The 19,876-nt window shown below is 42.4% G+C and overlaps 1 protein-coding gene across 1 annotated transcript in view; it reads left to right on the top strand.

Moving 5' to 3' along the window:
• The first annotated feature begins 2,854 nt into the window (after nt 1-2,854).
• The window catches only part of wdr75 (WD repeat domain 75), a 144,703-nt gene continuing 127,681 nt past the window's right edge, over nt 2,855-19,876 (top strand). The window contains exons 1-2 of the mRNA XM_084309515.1: nt 2,855-2,943; nt 3,218-3,347. Of these exons, the coding sequence (XP_084165641.1) occupies nt 2,858-2,943; nt 3,218-3,347 (216 nt within the window). The 5' untranslated portion in view covers nt 2,855-2,857. The remainder of the gene's footprint in view (nt 2,944-3,217; nt 3,348-19,876) is intronic.

Here is a 19,876-nt window from a genome sequence, read left to right as displayed (position 1 = left end):
TAGGGGCCAGTTTCGAATTGCAGTCTCCCGTAGGTGTTCTTTGAGAGTGTTTTTGAAAGTGGGTAGTGATTCACATTCCTTTACAGCTTTGAGTAGGGCGTTCCACATTGATGTGGCATAATTGCAAAACGTGTTTAGTCCCTTGTTTGAGCCGAATCTGGGTTTAACATGATTTGTTGAGCTTCCTCTGGTGTAGTGGTTGTGGTATTCACTGACCTTTGGGAAGTATTTTGACATGTACATGGGTACCTTGGTCGTGTAGTGTATCTTGTAGACCAGGCCCATTGCAAGTTGCTGTACTCTGTCGTCTACTCTAAGCCATCCTAGGTTGTCAAAGTGGGCAGGGGTGAGGTGGGTTCTAGGAGTCAGGTCAAGCAGTAGTCTGACTAGTTTGTTTTGAGATGTTTGTAATTTGTTTTTTAGTGCCTTTGAGGTGCTTTGGTACCATGAGATGCAAGCATAGTCGTAGTACCCTTGAATGAGTGCTCCTGCCAGAGTCTTCAGGGTATTCTTGTTTACCAGAGAGGAGATCCGGTACAAGAATCGAGTTCGTTGGTTGACTTTTTTTATTACATTGGATGCCATTTTATCACAGGAAAGATTAGCCTCTAGGATGGAACCCAGGTAGGTAATTTCATCTTTCCTTGTGACAATATTGTCTCCCACTGTAACTGAGAAGCCGTCGGTCTTGCTGAGTTTGTTATTTGAACCGAAGAGAATGGACTCTGTTTTGCCCATGTGTAATGATAGTTTGTTATCGGCGAGCCATATGCAGATTTTGCCTAGTTCCGAGCTTAGGGTTTGTTCAACCTGTAACTTGTTCTTGTCAGAGACCAGCAGGGCTGAGTCGTCCGCAAACAGGAACAAGTTGCAGTCACAAGCTGACGACATGTCATTTGCATAAATTAGGAAGAGTAGCGGTCCTGGTATGCTTCCTTGTCGAACACCACAGCTCACTGGGAGGGGGGGGGGGGGATAGGGTACCGTTTACCTCCACCATCTGTTCTCTCCCCTCCAGGTAGGATTGTATCCAGCTCACTGATAGACTATCAAAACCAATTGCTTTTAGCTTGTCACTCAGAATGGTGTGATTGACAGTGTCAAATGCCTTTTGTAGGTCCAGCATGACCATGCCGCAGTATTTGCCCGCGTCCACCTCTTGTTTGATGTGGTCGTTCAAATAGAGAAGGCATGTGTCAGTGGAGTGGGATGTTCTGAAGCCAGATTGGAATTCGTAGATTCGATTTTTTTCCGCAAGGTAGCTACTTTTCGACCTGTTCGTATACTATTTTTTCCATGACTTTCAAGATGGATGTAAGGACAGAAACAGGGCGGTAGTTGCCTGGGTCTAATTTGCTGCCCTTTTTGTGCCGGGGTGTTACTCTCGCAATTTTGAAGTCCTTGGGGACGTGTCAGACTGCTACTTGACCTGAACCCCAGAACCCACCTCACCCCTGCCCACTTTGACAACTTAGGATGGCTTAGAGTAGACGACAGAGTACAGCAACTTGCAATGGGCCTGGTCTACAAGATACACTATACGACCGGGGTGCCCATGTACATGTCAAAATACTTCCCAAAGGTCAGTGAATACCACAACCACTACACCAGAGGAAGCTCAACAAATCATGTTAAACCCAGATTCGGCTCAAACAAGGGACTAAACACGTTTCGCAATTATGCCACAACAATGTGGAACGCCCTACCCAAAGCTGTAAAGGAATGTGAATCCCCGCTCTTAAAGAGAACCTACGAGAGGCTGCAATCCGAAACTGGCCACCATAAATGCCCAAAACCCCCACCACCTCCTAATAGACAGTCTCCTCCCCACCGCATGTATATACTCTGTCAGGATCTAGGGGTAACAGTACTGTATATTTGAATACCGTTTGTCACAAATGTATCAGTACTAAATACCTATATGTTCCTATGCCATAAATGTCATGTATGTTGTGTATGTCATAAATGTCTATATGAATTGAAAATGGGGGACCCTGATGGAAACAAGACAAACATCTTTCTCAGGTCTGCATCCCCTTAACAATTGTATGTATTGAGCCATACTGTATTGTACCCATTCTGCAATCTGTTAAATAAAGTTTTCATTCATTCATTCATCCCTGTTTTATGGAGAGGTTTATTATGTGTGTGATGACTGGGGTGATGGCGGCTGCTGAGTCTCTGAGGAATTTGGAGGGGATGTTGTCATGGCCAGTGGCCTTATTCGGTTGGAGGGCGCTCAGTTTTTTGAGTACCTCATCTGTAGTTACCATTTCCAGTTTGAAGTCGTCTTTGTGGACGCCTAGGTTCTTGTAGTATGCTTCCATGTGTTCTACCCCATACTGTCAGAGCCACATGTCTATAATCATTATTTTCAGTTGAACAAGGTTTTTTTGGAACTGGAATAATGATGGATCTTTCCCACTATAATTATACTGTGTGTGAGTTGTTTCATATTATAATTTTTTGGATTGATGTGAAATGTATATAGGCTATTTACTTGATTGTTCTCTGTGAATGGCCCATGAGTGCTGCAAGAGGGAACACTTGAAACAAGTTCTCATTTCCATCTCCATCTATGGTTCCCCAAAGATTTTTTTCCTAAATGTTCTCAATAAATGATTATTATTATATTTCCTATTTCCAGTTAGAGAGGCTAGATGGCGATATCGCACCAGCATCGCACAAGAATAGTGGATTGAAAATGGACACTGTAGGAGTTAACTACCTCCAGAAGATGGCGGTAATGCAAAACCAATGATGCGAGCTGCCGTTAACTCCCAACCCCAATGAAGAAGGAGAAGAAGACGAAGAAGGAAGGTCAGGGTTGAAAGGTCATAGTTTATATTCTGAAAACATGGTGGAGCACGGTGAAATCCGCGTGGTTCACCGAGGTGGCAGCAAAATAAACTTTAGGGCGCCTATAGTTACTCACGATTCAAGGTATGTGTGTTTTTCATTAGGTGTATAATTGTACAAATACTGTAGCAAGGAATGCTTGCTTAAATTTGAGGATTGGATACTGATTATCCAGCTAAATCAGTTGCTAGCTAGCCAACGTTGTGTTGTTTTCCAGGCACTGTTGACTTGCTCCGTCTTATCAATTTAGCTTGTTAATAACATCTAGGGACCCTGTAACGTTACCTTCCCGGAGGAATATTAAACTCTTGTATTCTGAAGCTGTGGTGTAATACATCTGTTGATATGTTTGTGGCAGATTCCTGTTGTGTGCCTCTGGGGAAGGTGTGAAGGTATTCAGCACTTCGACAGAAGAATGCATCCATGATCTGCAGGGCCACACAGACCTGGTGACTGGCCTTAACCTCAACCCCTCTAACCACCTACAGGTATGTTGCTTCAGTCGCAGAAGGGGAGCCCTTCTTTCCATTGAAGGCATTCTCCACACACCTCCTATTGATTGATTGATAAATTGTATTAACAGATTGCAGATTGGGTACAATACAGTACAGCTCAATACACACAATGTTACATTTACATTTAGTCATTTAGCTGACGCTTTTATCCAAAGCGACTTACAAGTTCTGTGCGACAAGACAGCAAGAAGGGTATAACTCTATCAGCTGAGTAACAATGTTCATCAAAGTGTTGCGTGTTACAGTGTAGGTTAGTTTATTAGGACAAGTGCATGACATTAAAGTTAGTCGGGGTTAGATTTTTTTTTTTTTTTTTTTTTTTTTTTTTAATAAATCATTTCAGATAATGGTTGAAGAAGTGAGTCTTTAGTCGACGGCGAAAGATTGGACGGGATTCGGCTGTCCTAACTGGGATGGGTAGTTCATTCCACCATTGTGGGGCAAGGACTGAGAATGTTAAGGGGATGCAGACCAGAGAGACTTTCGTCTTGTTTACATCAGGGTCCCCCATTTTCAATTCATCATAACATATATGACTTACAGGTACATATACAGTACTGTTGCATCTAGTGGACTGATATTGACGAAGAATAATGGACGCAGCGACTCAAGAGACGGGATTACGCTAATAGTTCGTCGGAAATGTATAATAATCGCAAGATACATTCAGACAGTGTTGGATCTAACAAAATGGATTTATGGACACATTTATGCCCGGACCACAAAGCTTATCGAAGGGTTAGGCGACGGCTCTACCGGTGAGTCTCAGCCTGTTATGATATTATGATATGAAAATGTAATTGTAGTGCTGTCAGACCCTGATACGGGTTGTCTCTTCCTTTTAGCTAACGCTATTAAATACAAATATACAGTGGAGGTTAAAATAAGAATATGACTTTGCCTGAAATTTCAGTCGGGAGATGTTTTTTATATGACGCGCCCCCACAGGATTGACTTTACCATAAATCATAGGCTGATATACGCTACATTCTAATTGTTAGATTAGAAGACTAGAAGTCTTTATTTGTCATGCAGTTTAACACGCACACGAGATGGGCGACCCACAGGAACACACACACATATGCACTGAGTCGCCAATGAAATGTCTCTCTGCACTTTTCCCATCCCGTTGTCCTTCCCCCCATGGGCAGCCGGGAGCAGATAGGGCGTCAACGTGAGCCGCGCCCCCGGGGACCAATCCAAGTGCTCCTGTCCGTCTTCGTCAAGGACGCCACAGCGTTAGCGATCTGTTGTGCATGTTTTTCCATTGGGTTTATCTTATCGGGGGGGGGGGGGAAACCCTTGCGAGCACGGGGAGAACATGCAAACTCTACACAGAAAGGCCTGGGGAGATACCCCACCTGAGTACCTGGCATTAGTGGTGGACGGTATGGTCTAAAATTTATATCGCAGTATAATTTGAAGCATAGACGGTAACGGTGTATATCACGGTATCAGTGTTTCCGTTAGAATAATTTTTTTGCCTGATAGGCAGGCTATATAAATGATATCCTCAAGGCATGTAGATTTATAATATTTTAACTTAAAACTAGGCTACTTTTGCGTATACAGTCATTATATTCCAAATAAAATAAGTCCAGAGTCGAGACCAGGGTTTCCGTTAGAAAAAATTGTTGCCGGTCTCCGTGACCTGCAAGATTTCAATCTACCGGACAAATGAGATTAATTCCGGTCATAGTTTATTGAGTTTTAAAACAATTGATAGGCAGGCTATATAAAGAATGTCATCCTCAAGGCATGTAGATTTATAATATTATTACTTAAAACTAGGCTACTTTTGCGTATACAGTCATTAATTAATATATTCCAAATAAAATAAGTCCCTCGATACTCCGTGCTGCTGCTGACTTGAAATAAAATAGACCGCGTATCTGTGGGCAGTCGGTCCGACACTAAACAGCAGTCTGTTATAATCACATTTTTATGAGCTAACGAATTCCGTTATATTGGACATTTGTATTAATTATATCAAGCGAAGAACTGAGAAAGCAGAGAGACGGCAACATTATCGTGGTTTGCGTGACGACTCTCTCCACCTCGCAACGACTTATTTGCAAAGAGTATGGCGCTGCAGAGAAGCTGATTTAGCTGTTATTGGCTCTTTTCTGGGAACCGCACAGCAGCGCCCCCCACCCAACATTGGCTGAAAATGGCTGAATTGGAGTACTGCTGGAATACTGCATTGTGCTGTTGCCTCTCTGGCTCTGCAGCTTCACATGCACTCGCACACCCAGCACTAAGCTCTCGCTGACGACGTCGTTGTCATTATTAGAAGCAACGAGGAAACAAATGTAATGATCGTTTCGTTCATCGCATAGGCTATTTAATTTTAGCCTATTTTAATACAATTCAAATAATCAAATTGTGCTTAGACTCAGGGAATTATTTTCACCGGACATTAAGACCGGAGATATTAAATATGTCGGACTTAAACAGATTTTGGCGGTCAAATACCGGTAATTACCGGCTAACGGAAACGCTGGTCGAGACTCCGTGCTGGTCCCAACAAATCCCAATAGTATGCAACTGCAGAGCCGCAGAGTAGGGGCGCTTTCAGGTCCGGTCACAGGCCCGCTCAACAGCGCCCCCCCCACCCAACGGCTGAATTGCCAATGGCTGAATTGGAGTATTGCATTGGCAATTCAGCCGTTGGGTGGGGGGCGCTGTTGAGCGGGCCTGTGACCCAGGGTTTCCGTTAGAAAAAATTGTTGCCGGTCTCAGGGTCCGGTAGATTTTTATCTACCGGTCAAATGAGAGAAATTCCGGTCAGAGTTTATTGAGCTTAAAAACAACAGGCTATATAAAGAATGACATCCTCAAGGCATGTAGATTTATAATATTTTAACTTAAAGCTAGGCTACTTTTGCGTATACAGTCATTATATTCCAAATAAAATAAGTCCAGAGACTCCGTGCTGCTGCCGACTTTAAATCAAATAGACCTGTGTCTGTGGGCAGTCGGCCCGACATTAATAAACAGCAGTCTGTTATAATCACATTTATGAGCTAACGAATTCCGTTATATTGGACATTTGTATTAATTATATCAAGCGAAGAACTGAGAAATTTGGCAGAGAGACGGCAACATTATCGTGGGTTTGCGTGATGTATATCTCCACCTAGTCCCAACGACTTGGTGCTGGTCATAATGTCCGGTGAAAACAACTCCCTCCAAGCACAACTTGACCACCCGAACCGTACCAAAACAGGCCAAAATTAAATAGCCCATGCGACGAACGATTCATTACATTCGTTTCATCGTTGCTCCACCAAGCAGCCGGTCCAACAATATCAGCGCGAGCGCCGCAGTTAGTTTGCAAGAAGCATCCAGCTGCAGACCCGCAGAGCAGCTTTCCAGGTCTGGGGACCGCACTGTGCCAGCAAAGCTGGTGGGTTCTGTGGGTCTGCAGCTGCATGCCTTCCGCAAATCCAGCAGCAAGCTCTCGCTGAGCGAAGCAACGACAACAAACGCAATGATTGTTTCGTTCATCGCATAGGCCACCCAACTCCAGCCCATCCAAATACAATTCAAATAATCAAACTGTGCCCAGAGGGAACTATTTTCACCGGACACTATGACCGGAGAGATTAAATTTGTCGGACTTCAACAGATTTTGCCAGTCAAATACCGGTAATTACCGGCTAACGGAAACGCTGCTGTGACCGGACCTGATAGCGCCCCTACTCTGCGGCTCTGCAGCTGCATATGCTTCTCGCAAAATCCAGCATCCAGCTCGCGCTGCCGCGTCTCTACTTTTCGTAGCTCCATTTCTGCAGACCCCTCTCTGATTGGTTGAGCTCCATTTCTGCAGACCCCTCTCTGATTGGCCGCGCGCATGCGCATGAGCCGCGACAAGCGCCTCTAGCCAGGAATCGAAACTCCGTTAAGCTCCAGAGAGAGAGGCTGAAAACCCACAGTTCTTGCCCGACGGATGCAAGCCAAATCCCGGATCCGAGTTTTCTCATGAATACCCCCAAAACATGGAGGTCGCGAACGCAATTTATACGCATGGAAGTATTGATTACGCCATAACGAATCATTAAAAAAATATACCGTTAACTGGAATATGTTGTGTGTGCCTTTACACATATGTTGGATTATGTAATTGGTTTGTCATTAAAAACCAATAATAATTAACCCAGTTAATGCCTTAAGAGAGAGTCTGGTGGTCAATGTCGGATTGCTACGGAAATGTTGTGTCTTACTAATAATAACTAATTCCTTGGTCAATAGAAGTCTCTGTGATACTTTCTGAATATGATTTGGGAACATCAAATGGGCAGGGTTATAATAGAAGAAAGACAGTGTAAACAATATAATTAACTCTGAATATAATAATGAGGAAAAATAAACAGGATACACAACAAGGTGCATGAGATGAGGTGGGGGAGTCATGTCATGGTACAGTTACAGTAAGTGGGGAGTGCGTCATGGTACAGTTACAGTAAGTGGGGAGTGTAAACACTAAACAGTGATTCAACCCCCCTCAATGTACAGTTTCTGACAGCTGGGCTGTGTTGAACTTGTAACGTGAAATAACGTTATGTGAATAAACCGCGAAATAACGTTACAATGTACAGTTTCTGACAGCTGGCTGTGTTGTGAAATGTGCATAACGTTATGAATAAACCGCGAAGTCACGCGAAATAACGTTATACGCGAATCTGGTAGTACATTTCTTTTTATCTTCTTGATAATGATAACATTACATCCGCCTTTTACCGCGTGACGAGCTAAACCAAGAGAGGGTCTTCGCTCAACCAATCAGAGAGGGGTCTGCAGAAATGGAGCTACGAAAAGTAGAGACGCCGCGCGGCCCAGCCGTCAGAACACTACACACATCATAATGTTCACAGCAAACTGTAGTTGATCACCAGGTATGTTTTATTAACGTAGAATAATTCATATAAGAAAAACGATAGGGAAATCTCTTACCTTTCTCCACTGGTTAAAAATGCCAGGAACTGAAATTGAAACTTGCTGCGGTCAGGGGAGGAAATTAGGCCACTTTACTCGCCAATTGCGAGTATTTTTTACGTTTGGCGAGTAATTCATGAAGAGCACTCGCCAGTCTGGCGAGTACTAGTAATTACAAAACAAAACAAAAAAATCATTCTGCAATCTGCTGATTCGCTCACTGACACAACCCGAACTCTGACTCCCCCCTTGATTCCTCCCATTTGCGCCACATAATAATCAGACCATAACCAATGAACATCATCGTTGTACAGATGCGCTCTAAGCTCCTCCAATGAACACTCGTTTTCTAGAAGATGCCGCCCATCTAGGGGAAGTGGACAGACCACTGACTGCGCGCAGACCTACAAACTCCTGCCACCGGCAGCCGGCTTGACAACGTAGACAAACTTACAAAAACACATGAGAGGATGAAAATAATTGCATGTAGAGTCGTCGCTTTCGGATATCGGTGCGGTCTGACATGGGGGCGAACAACAGCACGCGACGCGTCTCCTTCGAGTCGGATGAGAATGACAAGTCAACAACATTAGCCGGCTAGCTACCTAGCATGTAACAAGCTACCATAACGCGCATTCAACATAGTGGACTATACTGAGCGGCTTTGCTTAAATGCAGCCGAGTGACATTTTATTATTACCGGGTTTCCCAGCATATCACCACTCGCCCATATGCCCTTCACAACGGTGATGTTGTCATATTTGGCATTCAGAATACACCCGCTGAACCCCTAGCGTTGTCGATTCGGTTCCAATGTATTGTCATCTTACAGCACAAGTACAGTACAACCAGAATACATTTGGCATACAACCAGAGTGCAAATGTAACAAGTCAAGTTCAAGTTGTTTTATTTAGCTATTACATTACAGTGAAATGCTTGGTTCTTTCACTGCCCAACCCAGTATTGATTGATTGATTGAAAACTTTATTAACAGATTGCAGAATGGGTACAATACAGTACAGCTCAATACACACAATTGTTAAGGGGATGCAGACCAGAGAAGGACTTTAGTCTTGTTTACATCAGGGTCCCCCATTTCAGTCCTGTTTGCTTAATGCCTTGTCCACTTCCTCCACACTCCAATATGTTATGATGAATTGAAAATGGGGGACCCTGATGTAAACAAGACGAAAGTCTTTCTCTGGTCTGCATCCCCTTAACAATTGTATGTATTGAACTGTACTGTACCCATTCTGCAATCTGTTAATAAACTTTTCAATCAATCAATCCCTTCAACCCTGCTCCTGTCAAACCTGCTCTTTCCATTCCCTCCATCATGTCCCCCCTTTCTGATGAATATTTCCTGCACTTAAGAGTCAGACACACATTCCTAGTAGTTGAGCTGTGATGAATGAAAACTTTATTTAACAGATTGCAGAATGGGTACAGTACAGTACGGCTCAATACATGCAATTGTTAAGGGGATGCAGACCAGAGAAAGACTTTCGTCTTGTTTACATCAGGGTCCCCCATTTTCAATTCATCATTCAGTATAACCTAGACCAGCCCAACCCAGCATCTTTCACTGCCCAGTTCAGCCCAACCCAGTCCAGAATAGTTCCCTCTTTCATGTTAATATGTGATTTAATGATGTAATATTTTGAAGAGTAGAGACAGTGTGATTAATTTACTATGATTGAAAATCAATTTAGACGAAGACGTACAAAGAAGTAATTATCACAATTAGCGATTTTTTTTGTCTGGTAAAAAATCTATTTGGCTGGTAAAAAAAATCAGATACCCGCCAGTTGGCTGGTAAGCCAAAAAGTTAGTTTCCTCCCCTGGCTGCGGTGATATGCGTTTATTATGAAATGACAATTGCACGTTGACACGCCCACTGCGCGAAGCCTCCTAAATAACTTTTTACAGTTTGCACATATCTATTATCTATGACTAATTCTATCTATTTTTAGGGGCAAATGCGAGTGAAATAGTCGCGCTGTGGTTAAATGACGTCATTGCTATTTTAGAGCTGCTCTACCGGTTACACGGTATAGTCAAAATCCATACCGTAGAGCAAATTCATACCGTTTATACCGTCCACCCCTACCTGGCATCATGGAAACCTGGTCCCCAAGCGGGAATCGAACCCTGGACCTTCTTGCTGTGAGGCGACAGTGTTACCCACCACACCACCGTAACATATAAATGTTACAGGACAAAAGTAATAGATTTAATCACTTTTATTCTTTTAAACTGTGTCTGATTGACCTTCAGCATACATAGACGATGAACAAGCAGGTAGATCCAGTAGCAGAAATTCACATCATTAGGCGCTGTCAGAAAACACATGTGCACTATGACGCACCAGAGGTTATCATATAAAGCAGGGCTGTACAGTGCGACGAGCTCGTCACAAATTGCCCCTTAATTGGCCGTTGCGATTGGTAAATAATATTTGGGGGCGGGCTTGCGAGTAGGGATTTCAAGCCTTGCATTCGCATTTCACTCCTAAATTATCCAAGCCGTGTGATGACGCCACTCACGCGAGCTGAGCACTCGGGTATGAGAGTGGGGGAAATCGATTGAGCACTCTGATAGACTGGCTGACTGTCTGATTTAGCTATGCCTATGAAGAAAAGTAAAGTTAGTATTGCTTCATATTTTCGACGCGTTCCACCTCCTAGTGAACCGTCGAATGAAAATGTGACCGTCGAGAACATTGAGCCAGCAGTGGCAGTAGCCACCACCGCAGACCTGCCTTTGTACTAGGGTTGGATGCAGTTCCCTGTTGGTCAGTCTGTGTCTGTTATTCCATCTTCTTCTGCTCTGTTTAACGTTATACACTTCAAATAGTGCAGCATGTTTGAGAGTGCTCCCTTGACTGAGAGGATGGCTAGAGGATGGCCGGAACCACGACAACTTTTATTAAACATTCTATTAAACATTCTGATATTTCCGCGGGTCTCGTGCAGTGGTCTCGTGCCACTGTCAACTAAAGCGAGCACTCGGAAGACACGCACCGTTTGACAGTGATATGCGCACTGACAGTCGGCGCAGTTGACATTTTCCAAGTGGTGGAAAATAAATCCTCTTCGTCCCGACTGTGTCCCGTCCCGGCCCCGTGGAGGATTTTTCTTCATCCCAAATACATATTTTATTTCCCCCGGGACGACGGGACGGTGTTAGTCTCAAGCCCTGTCGTCGTATACCATTATCGATCCCCAGGTACTGGTTCAAATGTGAACGGTACCCAACCCTAACTGTTCAAAACGAAACGTCCCATTAAACTAAATAGTTCAGATAGCTCCTGATATCAATGTCTTATAACACTGAGTCGATGCGTATTCGAGCTGAGGGCACGCTGAATATAGTCAATAGGGTCCAGCTGCAGCGCCGGAGAATCCTGGCCGTAGCTGGAGGCTACAGTATAGGGTCCAGCTGCAGCTCCGGAGAATCCTGGCCGTAGCTGGAGGCTACTCGAGTACACACGGACAGTGGAGCTGGTTGCATATAGCGAGCATTTTGACTTGTTGCGTGGTGGCGATGTCTCGCAGATAATACAACTACAAGTATGATTATATAATATATATATTTTATTAAAAAAAAATGATTTAAATTTTTTTTTATTTTTTTTTAAATCAAAAACAATCGATATAAATAATGGTAAAATTGTTATTTAAAAATTTGCCCCTAAAAAAATTTTTTTGCCCCTAAATTTCTCATTTAGGGGCAAGTGTGCCCCTAGTGAAAAAGCTTAGCGTACAGCCCTGTAAAGGGAGTCGACACACGTGATAACAATTTAACAAAGAATTTATTTATTTATTTATATCGAATTAAACAACAAATGTGCATAACAGAATGGACAGAGGATCCCAAGTTGGTTCACTTGGTGGCTGATACAACCTGTCCTGTTTGATGGGGAAAGCAGATGGGAGAAGCAGACAGAAGGGTTAGACAAGGGAAACATATATACTGTGTGTGCAGGCAGCTCTCTGCACTGCACAGGTGAGGGTAATTGGGTTAACGACCTACCCACTCCACCCTGCTTTTTGAGTCAGAAGACTCCCCATTTGCAGGTAAAGTGGGGGTCGTCGCAGCACAAATCCTGCATTAGGCCTACTTTAGCGGACAAAACCCAAACCAAACGAAACTTATTTCTTACATGTTGATCTACCTCTGATACTCATCTGAGCATGGAAACTTGATTTCCGTTTAGCTAGTAATGCTATAAGCATGGATGCGCACATACTAAAAGAAGGCTCCGATGTGTCAGAGGTAGATAAAAGCGTGAAACGGGGTATGATTACAAGCCTTTTAGTTCATGGTGCAAAAAAATAAAAGAGCCAGGTGTTAGGGCTGGGCAATATGGCCTCTAAATGATATCGTGATATTTTTTGGCCATATCACGATACACGATATATATCGCGATATGTTGACATTTCCTCGAAAGCACTTAAAAATGCTTGATTTAACCCTTTGATGCATACAGTCAAGCCAATATGATGATTATAATAAGTCCCTGCAAAATATGTTTCCATTATTAAACCATGAAGATGCTTTAAAAAATAATTAAATGAAAATGTACTAAGAGTAGTCTACTGACACACTAATAAAAAAAAAATTATTTACATCTAAGCCAATTTATATAAAAACTATTGGGTGCCTAAGACTTTTGCACAGTACTGTGTTTTCTATCCACTTTAGCCAAACACACACACATATATATTTACACTACTGTGAGAAAATAATAATCACACACAAAGGGATAATGGCTTATAGCAGACTTAATGATTTTAGAATATTTCAGATAATGAAATGAAATGTTTATATCATCAACTATCCAGTTAGTATTTATACTGTAACGTTTGGCCACTTTAAATCATTGAATAGAGAGAGAGAGAGGAGAGAGAGGACACAGGGAGTGAGAGAGAGAGAACACGTTTGCGATTTGAGCGTATAAGCTGCCGTAGGCGATGGTGTCACACTCTAATGTAAACACAGGAAGTTGAACACACGGAGATTGAAACTGGATGCAAGAAACGAATAACCAATAAATATGTTATCTTTAAACCTCTGTTGTCAAGCGTCGTCAATATAACCCACCCCTAGGCCTGCCACGATAACACATTTTGCTGGGCGATTAATTGCCCCCGAAAATATCGCGATAAGCGATATTATTGCGACCGGTTAGAGAATCTTTTTGAGATTTATTTCCCAAAACATTTATTTTGAAGCCCACCGCTCCGTCTTTTCCGGTGTTTAAGACTTTTATTTTGAAGCCCACCGACCGGACCGGAAGTATTGTTGTGATTATCCTAGCCGACAACTTGTCTCGTCCGGTTGTGTTTTTTTAGTTTTAACGTTAGCTACTAACGTTAGATGCAGCTACTACAGGCAATCAACGATGAGGAGGAAGCGTCAAAGCAGTATTATAATAGAATAGCTGTGGTGCGTAGGCACTGCAGCACGACTCGAAAACGACCTGCTATAATAAATTAATTCATGTTTAACTTGTCCCCGTCTCCAGTCCTTTGACTAGCCCCACCCGTTCATTGTAAACAATGATGCATGTAATTGTATTAACGTTATTCTGTGTTATTCTAACGTTACACTACAAATAACGCTACTTGGTTAAAAGGAGCAACACTATTGAGAAATGTAGTTAAGCTATGTGGTGTTGCCCCACGGAGCTCCTGTGCTGTGCTGTAGTAAAGCCAGCGGCCCGCCTCCCAACACGGACAGTGACTGACAAGGGGCACTGGTTCCGCCTCATTAAAACAAACGCGCAAATAGCAATTAATCGCGCCCGTCAAAATCATTGCATTCATTTTAATTATCGCGGCAATTAATCGATTTATTGCTTATCGCGGCAGGCCTACCCACCCCCTTTTCTCACAAATGGAACTAGTGTCGTGGAGTCCGCTTTGAGCTAACGCTAGCAGCTAAGAGCTAGCAGCTAAGAGCTAACGCTTAGCCTATTATGGTTTAACTTAGCAGCTAACGTTATCCCATTGCATGTCATTGAAGGTCCGCACTGGTCTGTGTAATGAAATTACAATTGAATGTCATTTAAGGTCCGCGCTGGTCAGGGTTAGAAATTAACGGGGGCTTGGGGCATAATGCCCTTGAAAATGGACAAAATGCCCTCAAATCAGTTAAGGGGGGCACTTAATGCCCCCGACAGTTTACTAATTATATATATATATTCATCCGGTAATGGAGCGTCTGTGTATCGTACGGTTCAGATGACGCGCAAATACAAAAATTCATTTGGCGGAGCCGGTGTTCTGCACTGGCTGCAGGCGGCAGCAGCAGCAGCAGCTAGAGCTGCCGCGGTATTTATGTTTTCCTTACCGCACAAATTTGCTAAATATTTCCTACCGCCGCGGTTATTACCGCACGCACACAACAAAAAAAAAAAAAAAGTTTGAATGAATTTTTTTTTTTAGTAGTAGTCTACTCTTTATAGCATATAGCCTGCCTCTAGTCTAAATGTCTATCTTTAGAGGATGACTTTGCAGCATGAATATTGTTTGGGATTCGGCAAGCACGCATTAGTTATTGAAAGTGAAACACGGATTCGAAGTTTCCCCTCTGGTCGTGCGCAGTTCACTCGGTGTCGCGGGCAGGGGTGGTTACCCCTAACCCCCCCGACCCTTTCTTATTATTATTACTATAAAGTTACTACTTTATAATAAAGGCATTCGTTTTGTGGCATTAACATTATATAGTTATACGTTCAATAACATCAGCGTATTTACCGGACCATAGCAAGGCAAGCAATACTCTATTCATATCTCAGTTCCTTTCTTTGCTCGGAGCGTGCTGAGTTGTCCCATTCTGCGGTCTGTTAATAAAGTTTTCAATCAGACAAGTGTATAGAACGAAGGGCTTTTATTATAACATTCGTTGCAGACAGTAAAATCATTATGTCTCGTTTAGTACTCCTGAGGAGCGATGGTAGTCCACTCCGGCGGAGAGTTAAAGCTAACGTTATTAGCCGTGTTGTGATGAGCTGACATTCAGGAAGTAAAAACCTAATACGCGCTTGCCGATTGGTGGTAACACACTGCATGACGCTACAACGTGTGACGCGTCTCTCTTCTGACCAATCAGTGGTCTGCAATGTTTCACGTGACTTTTCTGGTACCCAATAGGGTCGCTTGGAACCTCGATAGAGGAGTAGGGTATATCTGCAGAGCCGCAAGCCCAACGAGAGGAGGGTAATTTATTATTATTATTATAAAAAACAGCGGTGACGCGGTATTCAGCCTACTCTGCGGTGGCCGTGATGTAACAGCGATACCGCGGTAATGCGGTAATCGCGGCAGCTCTAGCAGCAGCACTGCAGCCCAATAGGGTCCAGCTGCAGCCAGGTGCTAGTCAGTTTGTGTAAAAATGGCACTCACAATATAAATCAATCTTCATTACGACTTTAAAAACATAGCCATTAACATTACATAGGCATACACACATCTTGCCATAGCGTTAGCAGTTTGTACAAAACAACGCACGTTTTAACTATGGTAGCCCGACGCAGCCCGCAAGCTAATACTGTACAGTCAATGAAATGTCTACTACTAGCTACTGTAGCAGAGGAGGAAATGGGAGTCTGAGAGGCGGGGTGTTTAAAGACAATGATAGGCGTTTATTCAACATCCAAGAAGGCTAACATACAACTGTGTTTTACTAACTCCAACCGGGACTATTACCGCTGTCCCACTGCATGTTGATGTTATGAACTCCATAGATATCTATGAACTCCTCCTAACGTTACCGGAGCTGAAGGTGCCACACGCTAAAATGTCCGTGGGGACCCGCGCCAACCCATAGATAGTTCCAACTCACCGAATAACGTAATCCACCACAGTTGCACTCAATATTTAAATAATGTTAGTCTAAATAAATGTAGACAGAAACATAATAATTTCAAGCAGAAAACTAATCTTTCCATTAAGAACTGACAATCAGGGAATTTAAACATGGTTGACATTGTTTTTAGTGTGTTTATATTAAAGAAAGGAAAGTCTAGTGTTGGCTGAGCATATTGTTTGTTTGCACTAAGTTAATACTTTGACAATATATTTTCAGTTTGGTCTTTGTGTGCCAAACATTATTTAAGGCTGTAAACACTGTAAACCTTTTATTTTATTTTTAATAAATGAGAAGCATGTTTAGATTTGAGTGTTACATTTTTTTTTAATAAAAATTAACGTATATCGAACTGAAAACCGTGACCCCAAAATCGTGATACGAACCAAACCGTCCATTTTGTGAACCGTCCCACCCCTACCGTTTATCATAAAAATTCAGTGCCCCCGAAATAAATAAAAAAGCCCCCGAAAATCAATTAAGGGGGGCAAAAAAAGCCCTTGAAAAAAAAATGTTAATTTCTAACCCTGGCGCTGGTCTGTCTATAATGAAATGAGAGGAACGCTCTGCACTAAAGCAAGTCTCATATCAGCCGCGACGTGACAACATATACTCGATGTTCACGATATAGTAATTTACTACATCTCACGTAGAACAAGCCGCGATACATCGAGTATACTCGATATATCGCCCAGCCCTACCAGGTGTGTGTTTTTGCAACTTATGCCACAGGAAATTACAGTATGGCAGTAATGGGTAAAGGGTGCTAGCTCGCCATCAATCAGAAGCTAGCCACAAGACTCATTCGCACTCTCCAGCACACAGCCTCCCTACCTGGCGCGACAACCACAACAGTAGGGTCTATAGTCACAGTCAGGACAGTAGGCGCTATAACACAGTGGTCTATAGTAGGGGTGGACGGTATAAACGGTATACGGTATAAACGGTATGAATTTGCTCTACGGTATGGATTTTGACTATACCGTCTAAACCGGTAGTGCAGCTCTAAAATACCAATGACGTCATGTAACCACAGCGCGACTATTTCACTCGCATTTGCCCCTAAAAATAGATAGAATTAGTCATAGATAATAGATATGTGCGAACTGGAAAAAGTTATTTAGGAGGCTTCGCGCAGTGGGCGTGCCAGCCCCTACCGCACGCATGTAAACACGGATCTTGTAGTCTAGTGGGACGGGACACGGGAGCTCAGCTGTCGGCGGCGTCTCCCTGAGCTAACGTTAGCTTAGCTACCGTTACAAAATGACCCAGTCAACTATTCACTTTTAGTTTAATACATGATGAGGCATTGTCAGGGCTGTACGCTAAGCTTTTTCACTAGGGGCACACTTGCCCCTAAATGAGAAATTTAGGGGCAAAAAATATTTTTTAGGGGCACATTTTTAAATAACAATTTTACCATTATTTATATCGATTGTTTTTATATAATTTTTTTTTAATAAAATATATATATTATATAATCATACTTGTATTATCTGCGAGACATCGCCACCACGCAACAAGTCTAAATGCTCGCTATATGCAACCAGCTCCACTGTCTGTGTGTACTGAGTAGCCTCCAGCTACGGCCAGGATTCTCCGGAGCTGCAGCTGGGCCCTATACTGTAGCCTCCAGCTACGGCCAGGATTCTCCGGCGCTGCAGCTGCTCCCTATTGACTATATTCAGCGTGCCCTCAGCTCGAATACGCATCGACTCAGTGTTATAAGACATTGATATCAGGACGGAGCTATCTGAACTATTTAGTTTAAAACCTGTTCCACCCCAGGTGAAATCTGCATAAAATGTATACCTATGGTAAATGGAATATTGCTCCACTTCTACAAGGGCTATTTGCATATTCTTGGTATCTAGGAACATCTATGGACCTCAATGAATGTATTCTCAGTGTCAGAAATATTGTGTCTATTACTAGGCTTGCTTAAATTCTGATGAAACAAAGGAAAATATGAATTATGATTTTTCTTTTCATCTTTGACAGTGAATAAAACCATGATAATAATGACCAAACTTAAAAAACTGCCACTGAGCTAATTCAGTACCCTCTTGAGATCATGTGTACAAAAGATCTAAGGAAATTAATAAAGGGAAGATGATAAAATTGAAGGTTTTGTATATACAGTACTGAATTCTCCCATCCGGACCAATGCAATTTGAAATATTATTATAGAATATAGAATATATGCTTATACATTACCTTATTATAGCCAATTCGCACATTTATATATATACATATAGTATCTTTCAAATGGCCGAGTTCAATTTGGATATAGTATCACCAGGCATGTATAATAACATATACAGATATTTAATGTAATCGACTGTACTTTTTTATTTCTCCCACAGTGTAATCATTTTGTAACTAATTTCAGATCTAATTATTCCTACATGATTACAATAGTGTGGAGAAACTGACTGCGTTTCAATATTTGTCAAAAACGTTACCTTTTGTAGCTTATTATCGCGAATCATAACAATTATTGATATGATTCATTCAAATGCCGAACTTTGAACGACCATAGCGGACCATGGGAAGTGTAGTTTTGAGAAATTCCGACGCTGGCAGATAGCTGGCGAGGCGCTCTTCAAAATGGCCGCAAAAAAACTACAATTCCCATGGTTCAACATTTCCATTTACGCTTCAGCGTCAAAAACGCGAGTGAAAAATAAAAACTTTAAATGATATAAACTCACTTTTAACCTATTGCTAAACTATTGCCAACCTAACGTTTTACATTCTACATGTATTTGTGACATAGTAGTGATAATAATACTTGAAAACGTTTGATTTTAAAAACGTTAAATTATTGCATCACTCATAAAAATACTAATATATGATAATAATGTCAAAAAGGGGTCGGTACCGTGGCCGTGGGGTGGAACAGGTTAACACTTTGACTGCCAGGGGGCGTCTTTAGACGTCTTTGCTGGCCATGCTAAAGTTGCCGGGGGACGCTGTACGTCGTCTTTATATCAATATTTCAAAAATCTGCGATCGGATTCATAATGTCCCTCCGCTGGCCTGAGACACAAGTGTGATCTCCTCTCAATCCTCTAGCGGTTCAAGACCGCCATCTGGTGGCCGATCGGCAGATCGAAACCGGATGTCAACCTTTAACCCGGTAGGACTCACTCCATATGGGGTCCGGGCACTCGCTAATGTTAGAGAGACTCCGTCTTCACACAGTGAACATCGATCGCTGCAAATAACTCGAAAAAACAACATGATTTGGACTTATATATTATTATACAACCTGGAAATGGACCGACTATTTCAACATCCCATAATGGAAAACTGTCTACCCCACGCTGATCGCCCAACGGCCCGCGGAGACTGGGGTGAGTTTTAGCGTGTAATATTACAGTGTTCGACACTAACTGCTATGATGAACATTTGACCCACATTAGATGATTGGTATAACGCTGCCCACGGAATTATAAACGCCCCCTCGCCCATCCGGTCAACATCAGATGACGTGTAGTAACTTCTAGAAGTACGTCTAGTTGGAATTTTTTATATCGCGCTGATTGCCATCAAACTGTATTTCATCATCAATATAATGCATTTGGGGCTATATATCACGTTCTGGAGAAAGCTGCAGAAAGAGATGAAAACATACTTATACATTAGACCATACTTTACTATGAATATGTGAATGAAAAAGTTT

Source organism: Notolepis coatsorum, assembly GCF_963971535.1.
Source record: "Notolepis coatsorum genome assembly, chromosome: 3".
Lineage (NCBI taxonomy): Eukaryota > Metazoa > Chordata > Actinopteri > Aulopiformes > Paralepididae > Notolepis > Notolepis coatsorum.
The sequence above is the reverse complement of the archived record's forward strand: the minus strand, read 5'-3'. Positions and strand labels throughout refer to the sequence as shown.